At 34.7% G+C, this 16,434-nt stretch overlaps 1 protein-coding gene across 1 annotated transcript in view; it reads right to left on the minus strand.

Annotated features, from left to right (window-relative positions):
* Window positions 1–14,370: 14,370 nt before the first annotated feature.
* Window positions 14,371–16,434, minus strand: part of LOC121415640 — a 32,378-nt gene continuing 30,314 nt past the window's right edge. The window contains exon 19 of the mRNA XM_041608927.1: window positions 14,371–16,283. Within this exon, the coding sequence (XP_041464861.1) occupies window positions 16,023–16,283 (261 nt within the window). The 3' untranslated portion in view covers window positions 14,371–16,022. The remainder of the gene's footprint in view (window positions 16,284–16,434) is intronic.

A 16,434-nucleotide genomic window follows, 5' to 3' on the forward strand; every position in this document is an offset into this window, starting at 1 on the left:
TGAAAACCATTTAAAGGTCAAGTCCACCCCAGAAAAATATTGACTTGAATAAATAGAGAGAAAGCAAACTAGCAAAACGATGAAAACTTCATCAAAATCGGATGTAAAATAAGAAAGTTATGGAATTTTTAAGTTTTGCTTATTTTTCACCAAACAGTGATATGCACAACTCAAATGAGACAGTCGATGAGATCCCTCACTCATTTTTTTTTATTGTTTGAATATTGATTAGGTGGGCTGATGATGTCACATCCCCACTTGTTTTTTTGTATTTTATTATATGAAATTATGTTTACTTAAATGTTTTCCTCCAAGAACTAAAAAGATTGGATTGACAACTGATTTAGTGCACTTGATATTCAATGCTGCAACTTATTTCATTATAAGGGAGGCATATTATTCACACAAGTATGAATGAAAAAAAAAATGATTTTATGTAATAACATGAGAAAATGGAAAGTAGAGATGTGACATCATAAGCCCACCTAATGAATATTCATGACGACTGTTTTCACAAAATATTGCTAAACTTTAAACTTCAATAACTTTATTATTTGTTATCCGATTTTGATGAAATTTTCGGTATTTTGCTCAGTGAATTCTACTCTATGTATTAAGATATAGATATTTTCAGCCCGGACCATCCCTTTAATTGAAGAAAAACTCGATATCATCCATTAGCATTCCACTGTGTGATTGTGATCAATTAAAAACGAGCATGTCTCCGTGATCAAACTCATCTCAAACGGCTTTCCTTTTGATATTACATTGATTTACGATATGATAATGTCCTTATTGTAATCGTTTTCGCGCAAGTCAAATGGTATTGAGCTGTAATCTTTGGGGCCTATTTATACAAACATTAGGGCCTATTCTCCCTTTGACCCCTCCACTTTTTTCATGTCAACAATTTTGTTTGCATTATGTGGCAATATATTCAGTTGAAAAATGAAATTGATATTAACGATGACTTAGGTTTATAGGTCAAGTCAACCCCAAGAAAATGTTGATTTGAATAAATACAGAAAAATCGAACGAGCATAACGATGAAAATGTCATCAAAATTGGATGTAAAATAAGAAAGTTATAACAATTGAAAGCTTGGTCTAATTTTCACAAAACAGTGATATGCACAACTCGGTGAATTGCAAATGAGACAGTCGATGATGTCCCTCACTCACCATTTCTTTTGTTTTTTATTGTTTCAATTATATAATATTCAATTTTTCACAGATTCGACAACAAGGACCAACTTGACCGAATCATATATTCTTAAACATTTTCAGAGAGGAATTATTGTTTTTCTTGTAAATGATGAGAAAATTTGAATATTTCATAAAATAATTTCCAAAAGAATAGTGAGTGGTTGACATCATCAGTCTCCTCATTTGCATACCAGCCAGGATGTGCATATAACTGTTTTGTGAAATAAAGTGAAACTATAACTATCTTATTTTTCATCCGAGTTTTATGAAATTTTCAGTGTTATGCTTGTTGGATCATTCTCTCTTTGTTCAAATGAAAAAGAATTTCGGGGTGGAATTGTCCTTTTTCATATTATAGTGTCCATGTCTTCAATTCATCGTCAAACTTTAATTTCAACGTGGGGGATATTATATTAGATTGAAATGGTGAAGCTCTCAACAGAAACGCATTCTATTTAACAATGCTTTATATTTCTATGAAAATATACATGTAGGTCGGCTTCAAGAAACGGTCACCCGATCGGATTTGCTTATTCATTGTTAACTTTTCAGATATACCAGTAGCCAAGAAAATGATCCCATGTTTATACTGAAATGTGATAATGATTTATAAATAGTAATGAAAATCTTTGTCTGGTTGTGTCAACCTTTGATCCAATGTTTCACCTTTTTTGGGAAGAAGCTTGAAGATGATTGTAATTTGATAAAGTGTTGTCGATTCATTTCAAAGAGTTGTCAACCTCACGTAAATGTCATGGCTTCACTAAAATTATATCCTGCCAAAATTGAATCAGTTTATAAGTCATCTTCGTAATAATGCATTTTGTCGTATGTATAGGAGATGTCAAACAAAATATTAGTAAAATTAATGATAGGGTCTATATTTATGCTATGGCCATTTACGAAAAGAATGGTTTGCGTTAGAAGACTTTCTGCATACTGTATATATTAAGAAATATTTGACATTCTCTTAAAATGGCACAATTGTGGGGGTTTTTTTACATTAAGTCTGACGGACTTGATTTCAACTGAAAACAGCTATTGATATGTACTTGAATCAGCCAAAGACGTCATCCTTGTACCTTATTAGTGTCATGCTAGTTTTTACTGATTTATTTTTCCTCCCTATAATTCATTTTTAAAAATATTTTTTTTATTACTCGAATGTTTATATCAGAATATAAAGAGATCCAGTTGAGTTAGTTCTGTCCATGCTGTCAATAGATTGTTTTTGTCCATAGTCTAATAATTGCTATCAGTTTATTGTTTACATTTCAACCTATACAAAGAGTCTACTTAAGATTTAGGTAGCAAATTTAAGACAATAAACATTTATTTTTTTTATGGAAATTATTCTTTTGGTTTGTATTAAACGGCACAAAGCAAAACTTTCCGAACCAAAATGGTTATATATTAACCCACACTAGTATGATCATAGTTCAGGGCTCCAGGCCTCTGTGAAAATGTTCTACAAGCCCCATGTTTTGGAAGCAAATTTTCATCCATTCGTTGGGACTTTTCTGAGGGACAAATGATCATATTTTTGTAACATAAATTGATGTATTTACTGATCTAATATTTATAGGTGACAGTGTCATAATATTTGGTAAACTGATCGCAAAACAGTGATGCGAAAACATGGGCTTGTGTGTGATCTGATTTGGCTTGAATTAACTTTTGTTTAAAATTAGACATTTGATTGGAGAAAGGATGAAAAGTTCCATTAAATTGTTTAAATAAGAACGTCAAAATCATCATTTTGTAAAAGTACTGATCTCTTGTTGCAACCCTAACATCGACAAAGAATGATTTCAAATACGATGTCGAAAGCTGGTGTTATTGTGGCTGGTTGTTTGTTTTGGAGCTACACCAACAACAGTCGGTCACAACACCGTACTTGAAGTCACCCTTTTGGGCAGCTAAATAATATTTCATTGTTCCTTTTAACATGATGGAAGATGCTTGAAATCTGAGGCATATACCCCTCACCGATGTATATGTATGTTTGTCCGTGCATGGATCCTAATTATCCATGGTTTGTTTGTATCAGTTGTACTCATTTTCCCTAAAATGCGGATAGGAGATTGTGAGTGTTATTATGGGATCGTCTTTTAAGGGCTTCAATTAAGATGTTTGATATAAATGGGCCTATCGGACTGTATCTAACGGAATTTCTTAAATCTTCTCATAGGTGTACGAAACTATTTGAATCCGTAGACAGCTCCCAATTTATCCTTTTTTCTGAGTCAGAATAATGCTTGGATTTAAAGACATCTCAATTATCATGTGATCGCCATGTGAAAATTCGACTTCGACATGTGATTTTATTAAACTCAATGACAAGACTCGTTTTTAGAATAGAAACGATCAAAGTTTTAAGGATTCCTGGATCCGATTTTTTATTCAATAATGACAATACGAGGTCCACAATACAATTGATGACATGTGGTATACACGTGTTTCTACAACTAAAATCCATGGCTATGAATTTTCGTTGTGTAACTTATTAGGAGCACATTTTGGCGCTATTCTTTCCTTATAAAAAGGTTCATATTAATCAATTCCAGAAGAAAAGGTGGTTTCAAATACCACGATCAGACGATTGAGCCCGACATCTTAATTCTTCTTTTGGTTTATTTCGTCATATTTGTATATTGCCGTCAATATGCAAAATATACTGACGGCAATTTAGTTTATTATTCATTGTTGATGAAGGTTTGTGCACTGCTGATTAGCATAAAATTAGTACAGTTCATTTTTATGAGATAAAATCGGTATTTAGTATACAGTGATATGTCTAAAACAATAATTGGGTTCATTAAATATTCTTTTGAGCATTTTTTTCGAGATATTGCATAACTACAGTTAATGAAACGTCCATGTTTACCAATACTTCTAACGTTTTTCCTTTACAATTTTAAATCTACCCTCATACCAAGAGCTCCATGCTCATACACACGGGTGTACAGAGTTTACAGATGCACTAACAAATTGTGGTGAATCGTTGATCACATAAAGTTTTGGCGTAGATATGGGCCTCACCGGAAATTACTTTACTGTTATCATTGTATTTTTGTGAAACTGTCAATATCTCGATTTTCTTACTAAACCAATATCGTGTCATCGAATAATTATTTGTCCCAAGGGCATGCGATCGGGACAATGCCTTGTTTAGCAAACAAATGGTCAGTTTGTTGGCTTCTATAGTGTTTATGACAAACAATTTCGTCATTCGGGCGTCACTGGTAAAACATCATAAAAATCAACCATCCGAATATTGTAAACAAGGCGCAAATGCAATTCTATGAACAACGCAATTTTACCAACCCGTGTCTTTGTATAACATTTCGTCATTCTTTATGTACGTATATGGTCAATTGTCATGGGCAACAAACGGTATAGCCTACTGATTTTATCTTCCACTGCTTTTAGTTTTTGATGGATTATATCATGAAGATTTTATTTCTTGAAGATTTCTACCCCTGTGTTTGCATCAGTCATTCTCCATGACTTTGTGTTATAAACCAAGACTAAGTCTAACTTTAGTTAAATAATAGAATATCAAGTTTATCATTATCATAGGGGCACCATGGGGGGGGGGGGCTAAAGCCATTCCACTTCCTTGATTTCTGATGATCATTGTCATTTTTGTTTTCGACTTCTTTCACGCGATTCGTCCACGTTCCCCTTCTTCCCCTGATCTAATTCGGTTTTCTTTCCGAACTACAAGGCTTCACCCGCCTGTTTGAACGCTTGCCCCCCCCCTACTTGTAAACGGAAACTTCACTTGTAGAAAAATTTGTTTGAAAAATACAAGAAAAAATAATTACAAATCTCAGTGAAGATTTGAGGAAAATTCATCAAAGATTATGAAAGTTATTAGAATGAGAGGTTTTTAATTTGCGATGTCATATACGAGGCAGCTGCCCCATACGCTATGTAATATGAAATGCATAATTTTTATCTTTTAATGGTTTTTAATGTTGTTGTTTTCGGTTGTTCAATGATCCCCTTTACATGATGACTGTAATCAGAGGCGTCGATCCTGGGGGGGGCAGGGGGGGGCGATCGCCCCACCATTGAAAATATTGGGGGGCAAACATATCATTTTGCCCCCCCCCCCAATAATTCCGGATATGCATTAAAAAAAAAACAAGATTGTAATGTTCAGCAAGCGAGATGGTGATACACAACTCGTTCTTTATTTAAAATCGTGCTCAAAATGTCCGCTTTTCATATTGGAATATACAAATTTTCAGCTCGCGCTTCGCGCTCGCATCTTTTTGTAGCAAAAACCCATATACTTTTCATGATTAAATAGGTGAATGTAAATGTCCCATTTTCAGTTCTAAGCCTCAAAAGAACTCCTGCTTCAATTTGCAATCATCTTTTCTTGGATATATATTTTGTTCTTCATCAAAAACGTCCATTAAACTGTCATTTTTTTCAAAAAAATATCAAAATTTTCAGCTCGCGCTTCGCGCTCGCATCTATTGTTCTTTTAGATACAAATCTTTGGTAACATAAATGCTTAGAAAATCAAGTTTTCAGGTCAGAATATAAAGAAATTTCAGCTCACTCTCGGCACTTGTACTATCTGTGTAGTGAGATATGTATTCTCCTCATGAATTACTACAAATAGTCCAAAACAGGCACGCTTTTCGTGTCAGTATACTAAAAAATCAGCTCGCGCTTCGCGCTCGCATTAATTTGTTGGTGAGATACGTGTCTGTGTCTCATGAGTCGTACATATTTATATATATATATATATATATATATATATGTGTGTGTGTGTGTGTGTGTGTGTGTGTGGGTGTGCGTGTGCGTGTGTATGTGTGGGTGAGTGTTTTGTACGATCGAGCGCCTTTGGAACGTTATTGATTTTGCCCCCCAATCTGAAAAATGGATCGACGCCCCTGACTGTAATGTTTATTGTCACAGCCTTAGTGACCAAATTCACACAAGCGATTATTACTTTTTATCAAAATTATTGTTCCTTTTAAACTTCTATACTTTACGAAATCATGTAGTAAAAATCATACGAAACAGCCCCTGAAAACTGTAATCTGGATAAAACGTTGTCAGCATTTTCATAGTCATTTTTTTTTATTATTCACAAAATCGATCTACCTCTGCCGTAGGGCAATTAGAATTGTGATTGCGGAGTCCCAGACAGATATTCATGAATAATGTTTCCCAGGCTTTGACGTTACAAAAGTCCCGTTTTGGCTCCCTGTTATGTCAAAATGGTTACAGATGGCTAAACATTGCACGTATGTACACCATGAAATGATAACATATTCATTGTGAATGTTGTTTGAATTTTTAAGTGTTGTTTACATGGAATGTTAAAGGGAATCTTAATTACAAACAAAACAAAAACTCATGGTTCATGTGTTCCATAATTTAGTTTTGGATGAAAACATACATCAAACATATTTAAGCAACAATTCTGACGAATCGGGGCGTATCAAAACTGAAGCAAACAAGATACAATTTTAATTAGAAATCTGAAATTAAAAATTCTTCTTTATATTGATGAAAGACGACTATCGGGATTATCTACTTGTTTCCTCATACAAATTGAAAATTGAATTGAAAAATACAAAACGTTAAAATGTTGACATGCTACCAGATGAATAAGCAAATAAGATAACGATTGATTAAGGTATGTTTTTTACCGATCGTAAAGCTATAATTATTTTTTGGGGGGTAAATGAAAAATACTTCGATTGTGCAAAAAGTGATGGATATCGACTTCTAACTTAAAGGGGAAGTTCAGCCTGAAGAAAACTTTGTTGTAAAAATAGCAGAAAAAATAGTAAAAATATTGGTGAAGGTTCGTTCCCTTAAAGAGTAAGAAAGTTATTAGAGTTCAAAGTTTTGGATTTGTGACGTCAAATACGAGCAGCTGCCCCATGTGTTATGTAATATAAAATGCATGAATTTAAAATTCTGTATGGTTCTTACGACTTAATTTTGTTTTCTATTCATGCTCGGGTGTGAAATGATTTGTCTATTGATATACAAAAGGTACAGTGAAAACCATTTTCAATTTTCTGAGAAAATGACATTTCATTGATTTTTTTACCATTCGCTATGAAGAAATGCTGCTCGCGTATGACGTCACAAATGAAATAATTGAAATTCTAGTAACTTTTCAATTATTTGATGGATTTTTCTCAAACCTTCGGCAATATTTTTTTTATTATTTTTTCTGCTATTCTTACAATAAGCTTTTTGTCAGGGTGAATAAAGATTGGTGACATAGAACCACGGATTTGTGAATGTCGACTTCACCGTCCTACCGTATAGAGATACCCTCTACATTTAATTTCGTCATATATCCCTGGTACTATATTATTCTTGTTTTAGCTCCAACCTTGAATTCTATACGAAAGAAAATTGACTCCCGATGTCACCCTTTCCCCTTACATCGTCACCAGGATATTGATCTTCCCATATCTTTATGATGTGGCTGATAATGCCCAATAAAACCATGCCAATAACTAGCGTCGAAGTGGGGTTAAAACAGGAGGGGGGGGGGGTGGATACGGTACGGTGCACTATAGTATAGGAAGAATGATTGAGAGATATAGCGAACTGACCGAAGCAAAGAGTCGATAACAGCTATTTCAACATACATTCCTTAGATTTGGCGTTCAGAATTGATACACTATAATAATGTGCGTATAAAAGCTGACATGTTATGCTACTAAGTATTACGTATGCAGGAGAAAGTTGTTGTTTTACAATTAGGGAATATCTTGCCGTTTCATTTGACTAGAAAACATTCCTTTGATTTCCTCGCTTTTTTGGGGGGGGGGTAGGGGGTGGGGTTGTAAACAAGTGAAATGGTATTTAATGAGTCACAAGATCACCTATGGTGTCTATTTTACATACAGGGGTCCCAAAATCTTACAAAGGGGACACATTTTTCCGAGGGGTGGGGGAGGATTTTTAACCCAAAATTAATATTGCGTCCTCTAAAAACTTTGACAAGCCAAAAAAAGGTCTTCACTTTCAAGGGGGGGGGGCACACTTCTGTTTTAATGGCATCTTCACGTTACAAATTTGGATTTTGCTTCACTGTGTCCCCTCCAACCCCCCCCCCCCCCACGGATCCGCCAGTGAGGGTCAAAATATATGGCAACTTGTAACATTTCCGACAATGTTTGTAAGAGAAATTAATTTCCTGACATATACTGAACATATTATTCAAACGAAATTAATTAAGATTTATATCGCTGTATGCTTGAAATTGTAAATTATTCTTCGAGGAATTCTGATGATAAGATAATATTAGGATGGTAACAAGGCAAAATTGTTGAAGAACGGAAAGATATTTGCCTGGTCAGTCAAAACCAATAATAGATATATATTTTTTTTAAATGAATATATCTGATTGTGTATGCGTCTGAGTCTGAAAGAGCGCGCCATGAACGCCTGCTATCAAGTCCCCAGTGGTCTAACGGTCATGACACCCGATGTATGCATGAGTGTATGTCGGGAGATTCTGGGTTCGATTCCCAGCTGGGACTATTTTAGGCAAGTGGTTGCTTTCTGAGATATACGATGCACTGTCCGACCAGCGATATATAACATTAAATTGCTGGGGGAAAAAATAAAGCTACGGCATGTGGAATTTCAGAGAATGGATATCTGCTTATTTGGGTCTGCTTATATTGTCCAAGTTTTATTTTTACAGCAGAGAGTATGTTCTTGGACCCATTGCTTGGCTAGAGATTATTTTGTATGAGAACGTAACCGCATTAGATGATAAATTGACTTGATTCTTGCAGAAATGGCAAAAGTTCTACTGTTAATAAAATGGAATTGAGCAACTCGACTTTATGACTCTGTTCTGTTTGCATTTTGAAGCTTAAATCGGATGAATTTTTGAGTATAAAACTTGAAAAAGAAATTGTCGATTACCCTCTGATTAGTATAATATAGTCTGATAATTGTATTTCATTTAAAATTTTAGAATGAGGAAAGTTTTATATCAACCGAGTGTGTTTTATGAAAATAATTGTAATTACAAACAAAGTCGTAGTAATTGGAAAATACTTGGTTTCAAATTATTTTGATAAAGCGAATCGCATGATTTTCTCTGACTTTTCTTCCTTCACGTTAATTGCCATAGTAAAAATAATGAAAATTTGCATTTATTACTACATCTCCGAATATTAGTATTACAATTGTTCTCTACTTCTTTGCACTGGATTATACCACCAGAAACTCTTATCTCGGAAATTAATGCTGCATGGCATTCCAAAGTTTGCTCTTTCTCGTGCATACCGTTGTCCCTTTTAGGGATATTTCGGTGTTTTGAAGAATGCATGTCTGACATGTCTAAATAAAATAGGATTGCTTGTACTCTCTCTCTCTCGATGTGTTTAAACATCGAGTCAGCTGTAACAATATCTGGTTAAATCCCTAATGAATCAGCCTCCAATTTACAAAATATCAAGAAACTAGGGAACATTCATAGCTAATCATAACATTACCAATCCAAAGCAGAGACAATGGTTGTAGCATGCCAAGTTTCATCTCTTAAACTGTCATCGTGATAGACTTGATTCGTAAACTGTCACCTTTCATTTTAAAGTACATTCGACAAAGGGGACGAATGCAGTTATTTCATTATATCGACTCTTCATCGTGTCCATCCCAAGAGGAAATAGTATGAACTATTACCCCTATCACATATTAGAAAAATCATGTCATATTTCTATAACCAACGTTGGGATCATATTCTGTGTTTTACGTGTAGGTCAAAGCTTGTTGAAAAGTCATGTTGTTAATATCCGCAGGGAAAGATATGTGCTAAACAGGTCTACAAGTTTGTCCCCTGTATTGCAAGCTCATTTTACAATCTATGAAGTTACTCCAACACTCTGGTATCAGTTTTGAAATAATTTCTATTTTTCTGGGTATTTCCCCTCTCCTTTATCACTTTGCTCACTTCTAAATTATAACATTTTTTTCGCGAGAATCTTGTGAAGGACCATCAATGCCCCATCGCCATTTATTACCAATAAAAAAGGGCGCATTTTCACCTCTACACTTTCCTACAGTTTATGTTTATTGTTTTAGAACATTAGTATGCCTAAATGTGATGTGTTAATTTGCACAATTTAACTATTGAAATAATGAGAAATCCCCATCTCCTCCGATCTTCTAATCATTTGTCTCTACCCCCTCTGTATCTTTCTCTCGTATGTCATGTAGGCCTACACCCCTCCCCCCCCAACTTCATACGGGTTCACCTACTTTCTATTCATTTACACTTTATCACAGAATCTAGACAAGGATCATAATAATAATAAAAAACAATCTCTGCTTTACGTATTGCAAATACATGGATTATATCTTATATCTTATCTTATATATATCTGCACTCGATACCCATTTAGATGTTTATAAATCCATATTAAGCGTCTCATAGTCATAATATTTGTTTCCTATTAATTGCGTATTTGAAAAAAAAATATTTTTAACAATAATTGTTTATATTTTGCCATTGTAAAAACTTGAAGAAGAGGAAGAAAAAAAAACCAAAATTGTTTCCAGGTTTCTAGTTAGGAATCCAATGTCGACATTGGATGTAGTATTATGATATTATTATTTCCTATTTCGTTTTGGCAACAACATCGAATTCAATACTCTAGAGATTCAATGAATAACTTAAATCTAAATATTTTGAACCGACAAAGATTGTGAGAGAATTCTCGTAAAATACCCCGAGGGCCTATTCCCGCCCAACACAATACAACAAATCTGCTTTCGGATCTCGATTCTCGTAGAAACATTGCGCCTGTTAGCAATATACAACAGATGCAACCGAGCCTGAAATCTATCCAAATAATTCTCCTATTCATAAATCATGTTATGTGTGACTGAACACAATGGTCCATTGCTATGTGGTAACCCCCCTCTGGAGAGTAACAAATATATAAGTTCTTAAATTGGGGCCCCTCAGTTAGGGTAACACAATAGGTATACGGCGTTGGTCCTACAAAGTAAACCAGAGAAGAACCGATTGCTGATTTCGTTTATATTTTGACTATAAAAAAAGCAAAGATAATGCATGCTATAGACAAGTAGTAAACTGCATTGCACGCAACCATTTTTATTGCAGGTGCAGATTTGATAAGCACATTATATGAATAGTATGAAGTTGTAAATGAAAAGAATAGATAGACGGTGAATAAAAATACCAAAGTTAAAACGAGTCTAATCAATGTATTTCTTGCTTACTGCACATATGGAAAAGAAAGGACGCTTGATATTGAAACAAACAAGGATATTTTATCATGTAGCTATCTCCATGTTTATATAATGCTCATTACAAGCCAATGAGAAGAGAAGGCACTCATCTGCACCTACAAACATATGCTGCGATTCTTAAAAATCATCTTCACAAATAGATGCTACTCGAACTTGGAGAATTACCCCACAAGCACAACTCATTTTCATTTAAGTAGGTTGACACTATGGACAGATTTTTTGTAAAACTATGAATGGGAAGAAAAGGGATGGAAAAACCGGGGATTGTTAAGGATTTTTTTCAAGTTTATCTGCCCTCCCATGAAATATATACTACATGTATACAACGAATTGTATTTCTGTTTATATATAATAATTTGACAGACCATTCCGGTAGAGGGCGCCGGACCTCTTCGAACAGCGGAGCGAAATAAAAAAATTATGATTCATGTAGCTTTTGGCCAATCTCCAGAAAATGTTCAAAATTATGCCGCAATGACTTGAATTCTGACAGAAAATAAATCATCGATTCCAGTTGTGTCCGATTCCTCCGATTTCTTTTGGGGAACCTGAATTACAAGCTCCGCTTTCCAAGGTTTCCCCCACAATATACAGCTAGCATTTAAGTTAAAACTGAACTTTCTAAAATTCAATTATACATTATATCTGTGTACTGGACCTTTGTGAACTATTTCAATATTTCTAATTGTTAATTTATTCTATACTCACATTTCTGTTGTAAAATAATTATCTTTGCTGTTATTGTGGAAATAAACGAAATGAAAAATGAATTTCTCTTTTGCTCTGACCTGCTGATCCATCTATCTTATCCTTCTCTTTATAAACTCGATATCTCTCCAAGCCTCTATCCCTTCTATATTGAATCTTTGCTTCTCTGGTATCCATTTTTAACATTCTCTCTTGTTCTATTTAAAAAAAAAAAACTATCATCAAGGTGTAAAAAAAATCAGAGATTAGGATCTAATATTTACTTTAAACTCGTTCTAAAACATGGAAAGTCGGTGAAGTAGGTCATTTCATGCATCTTTCCAAATATTCGGGAATCTTGGTGGTCATGGGTTTTAGAAGATGATATATTCACCTCATTGGCACTGAATATGCAAGACAGGCCTCAAAATCATAAACTTTATTTCACAAATGTGAATATTGAAGCTATGGTTTATGTAGATTTCATCCATACAGTGCACTTTATGCAGCATTTTATATTAAGAAAGGTGTGCCATTTTGTCAAGAAAAAAAAAAGGGGGGGGGGGGAGTCTGGAGACCGTGTTATAGCATTACAATTGTTGTAACTTTGCCATTATGACAACTACCATGGAAACCTTCATTCTGAACGGCTGTTGATGCATGTTACCATGGTAGTTGCCCAAAGTTGCAGCAGTTGTAAGTCCTTTATGAAACGGGCCCCAGTTTGTTAGTATAATTTGAGATTATTCTCAAAGCATGCAACTCACTTCCCCATAAGTGCCTCCAAATATGATGAAATCATCTTCTTTGGTCAAGTAGAAAAGCAACTTTTAGAAATGTTAAATTTCATAGGTACCTCAACAAAAGTCTTGGCTTCTTGTAGCAGCAGTAGTTCACATGAATTTTCCTCAGCATCTTGTTCTCTTCCAATCCCAAACATCCAAACCAATAGGAGATTCAAGGAAAGACGCTGTGAAGCCACATATGCAATGGAGCGATGGTCATGACTTTTGTTTCACATATTGTGTACCTCCAGAGCAGAGTAGTGCATGATGCAACAAAAATAACGATAAGTAAATGCTGAACTACAATGTATCATTTTTTTATTGTTTATCTTTATCATTCATTCAAAGGTGTAAAATACTGTACATACCTTTTCAAATAATTTGCTGATATTATTTCCTCTAATCTACTGGACTATACCTAAAAACAATACCACATGCTTAATATACTAACACTATGTGCATTACAATAAGGCAAATTTACAATTGTACACACTAGACATACAGTTAAGGCCAATAGTTTACATACACCCATGAAATTTAGTGAAATTTATTCGCTTGCCAAACATTGTAAAATTTACTATATCTTCAGAAATATCAATACTACCATGACGAATTCGGTATCAATGAAAGAGCGTATTAAAGATAAATGCCAGTAGTTGAAGTAAACACTGATTTCATGAGAAAGTCTGTCAAACCAGGCTTAATCGTCAGTATATCATCGAGGATCTAGATCTGGTACAGTTACATAAACAGAACTTTGTGAAATCTTGAAATCTACACTGAAAAATGTTCACACTGAAGATCACCAACACAGATAGGCACACGTGGGACAGTGTATTAATATTGCTGGAATAAAGACCCGACGGAAGTGACCGAATCCGCGCTTATTTTGCTTATTTTTCAGCAATTACACAATTTCTTCCAGAATCCTTTGGCACATACATTTATTCATACAAACAGACACTTGGGCGGTCATTATATTAAGTTCTGTAAAAAGTCATTTTGAGATCGTTACCAAAACTGGAATTTATCTTTAAAGCTCTTTCACATGATTTGGATTCCGTTGGGATTAAAGTATATTGCAGGTGGAATTTTCTTTGAAGAAACAAAAAATATTTGTGCCGAATGTTTTCTATTGTTTATTATATTTTCAAACATCGTTTCATAGAAATATGTAAGTGTCAAATCTAAGATTTATATTAAATGTTTGTGTTGAGAAGTAATTAACACAAATATGAAATGTTTTTGTCAAGTTATTAGTTTTAATTTGTCAAAAAAATATGAAAATTTCAGGAAAAAAAAATAACACCTAAATATTTTTCAGCTCCTGATGACAAAGCAATGTGATGAAGGAGCATGACATACTCATTTGTTTGATATCAAATTCGTAATGATAGCACAAACATTTTATAAGATACAGTAAGTTTTATGTTAGGCAAGTGTCAACTTTTCTTTGAATTTCCTGGGTGTATGTAAATTTCTGGCCTTAACTGAACATGTAATTAATTTGATTCAGAGAGACACACAAGTATAAGGCAAATATAGTGAAGCTTTGTTACTCATTAGAATAGCTAATTAATCCTTACCTGTACTTTCTTAGTTTCATGAACCAATATCTTTAGGCCTTTTAATTTTTTTTGTGCTCTTTTCAGTCCCATTTACATTTGCATTAATAGTTGAATGCTTTTTACAAATTTTGCAATTTATAGTAGACATTCTTTTCATCAGTTCATTTATCAAGATTTTTTTATCGTTTCATTCTGTTTCCATTTCAATGCAATTGTTTTGTGTACAGTTTTTAAATACTTTGTTTCAAATCTTTGAATAAATAAATATAAATTAAAATTGGAAAAAAAATCCTTTTGATTAGGCAACTGGATATTCGTGCTCAACATTTTCAAGGAAAGAAATGAACTGGGCATTCTCAAGCTCAGTGATCATTCACATGTTTCTGCATTGCTCTTTTTAATGTTTTTCCTAAAATTTAAATTCTGTATGATTTGGCAACATATACAATACACATAAGAAAGCAAATAATAATATGACTTTAAATGAATGGTCACTTTGCTAGAGAATGTTTACGGAGTGGGGGAAAAAAACTTGCCCGCAAAAAAAAAGTTTGTACTCTGAAAAAAGTATGGACTCTCTTGGATAAAGAATCATGAATTTCAGGTTGCAATAAGCACAAACCGAAAAGTGACATGCACGAATTGGTCTGATTAGCTGTTTACAAAAGTTCTTCAAAGTCAGAAATATTCATTGACATTAATGCACATTGTAAAATTTAGATGATACACACTACAAAATTAGATATTCAGCTTTTCAAATCAACCAACAGATGGCAACTATCAAAGTGAGTTAATAGTAGAACTTGATAGATACATTGTATGTGTGTGGGTGGAATGTGTTACCTCCGACAGTTTCCATAGAAAGAGTACTTCTCAGCCAATAAAAGTCTAAGTTATCAGATACATGTACGACAACATGTCAGACAAGAAAATAATGCTGACATGCTCCAGAGGGGATAGTTCATGGTTCATCACTGAACAGAAAAGTTTACTTGGAAGTACAACTGGTCCTGGCCCTCTCATGTGTACCCATGGAAGACTTGTGATTCCTAGATGATCCAAGCATGCATATAAGTAGTCGCAGGGGTAGGTTCTATCTAGAAGCATGTACCTAGAAGTACCGGTCTCGGCTGTGCTTGTGTAAAGATCTGTGAGAGGAGATTACACATGTTATCACAGAAAAAGGTAAGTTCCATGACATCTGGAAGTACGACTGGTCCTACTTCTTGATGGTGTACCCATTGCAGATTTGCGATTCATGGATGATATGCGAGGAAGTGAATTAGTAATCACAGAAGGGGTAGGTGTCTAAAAGTATGACTTGTCTTGGCTGTGCCCATGGAAGATCTATGATGTGAGAGTCATTGGTCACTGTCGGGGCAAGTTCTGTCTGGAAGTACAACTGGTCCTGCCTCTCTTTGGGAACCTGTGGCAGACCTTCGATTCCCAGAATCTACTACCGGGGAAGAGTTCATGGGCCATCATCACTGAAGAGGCAAGTTCCGCCTGGAAGTACGACTGGTCCTGCCTCTCTTGGGTGTTCCTGTGGTAGACCTTCGATTCCCAGAAGCCACCAGAGGTGAGTTCATGAGAGAGTACAGCCCTGTAGTAGAGAGGGGTGTGGTCACGAAGCTGGGTTTGCCCGACTGTGTAGGAGGGGTGGAAGAGACATCAGGTGGCGATGGACCCGCAACCATGCTACTCTGCTCGAAGACATCATCATCGGCAGAGGACAGGCTACTTGCCTAGTTAAAGGGGAAATAAGATGAGGAATAGTTGAGTTGACTTTAAGTACTGTACTGTAAATTATTGAAAAAAAAATACATACTTTACAAATATATTGAAAATACATGTAAATTGCATTCCTTTTCTGATCTTAAGACAGAGGTACACAAA

Source organism: Lytechinus variegatus, chromosome 5, assembly GCF_018143015.1.
Source record: "Lytechinus variegatus isolate NC3 chromosome 5, Lvar_3.0, whole genome shotgun sequence".
Lineage (NCBI taxonomy): Eukaryota > Metazoa > Echinodermata > Echinoidea > Temnopleuroida > Toxopneustidae > Lytechinus > Lytechinus variegatus.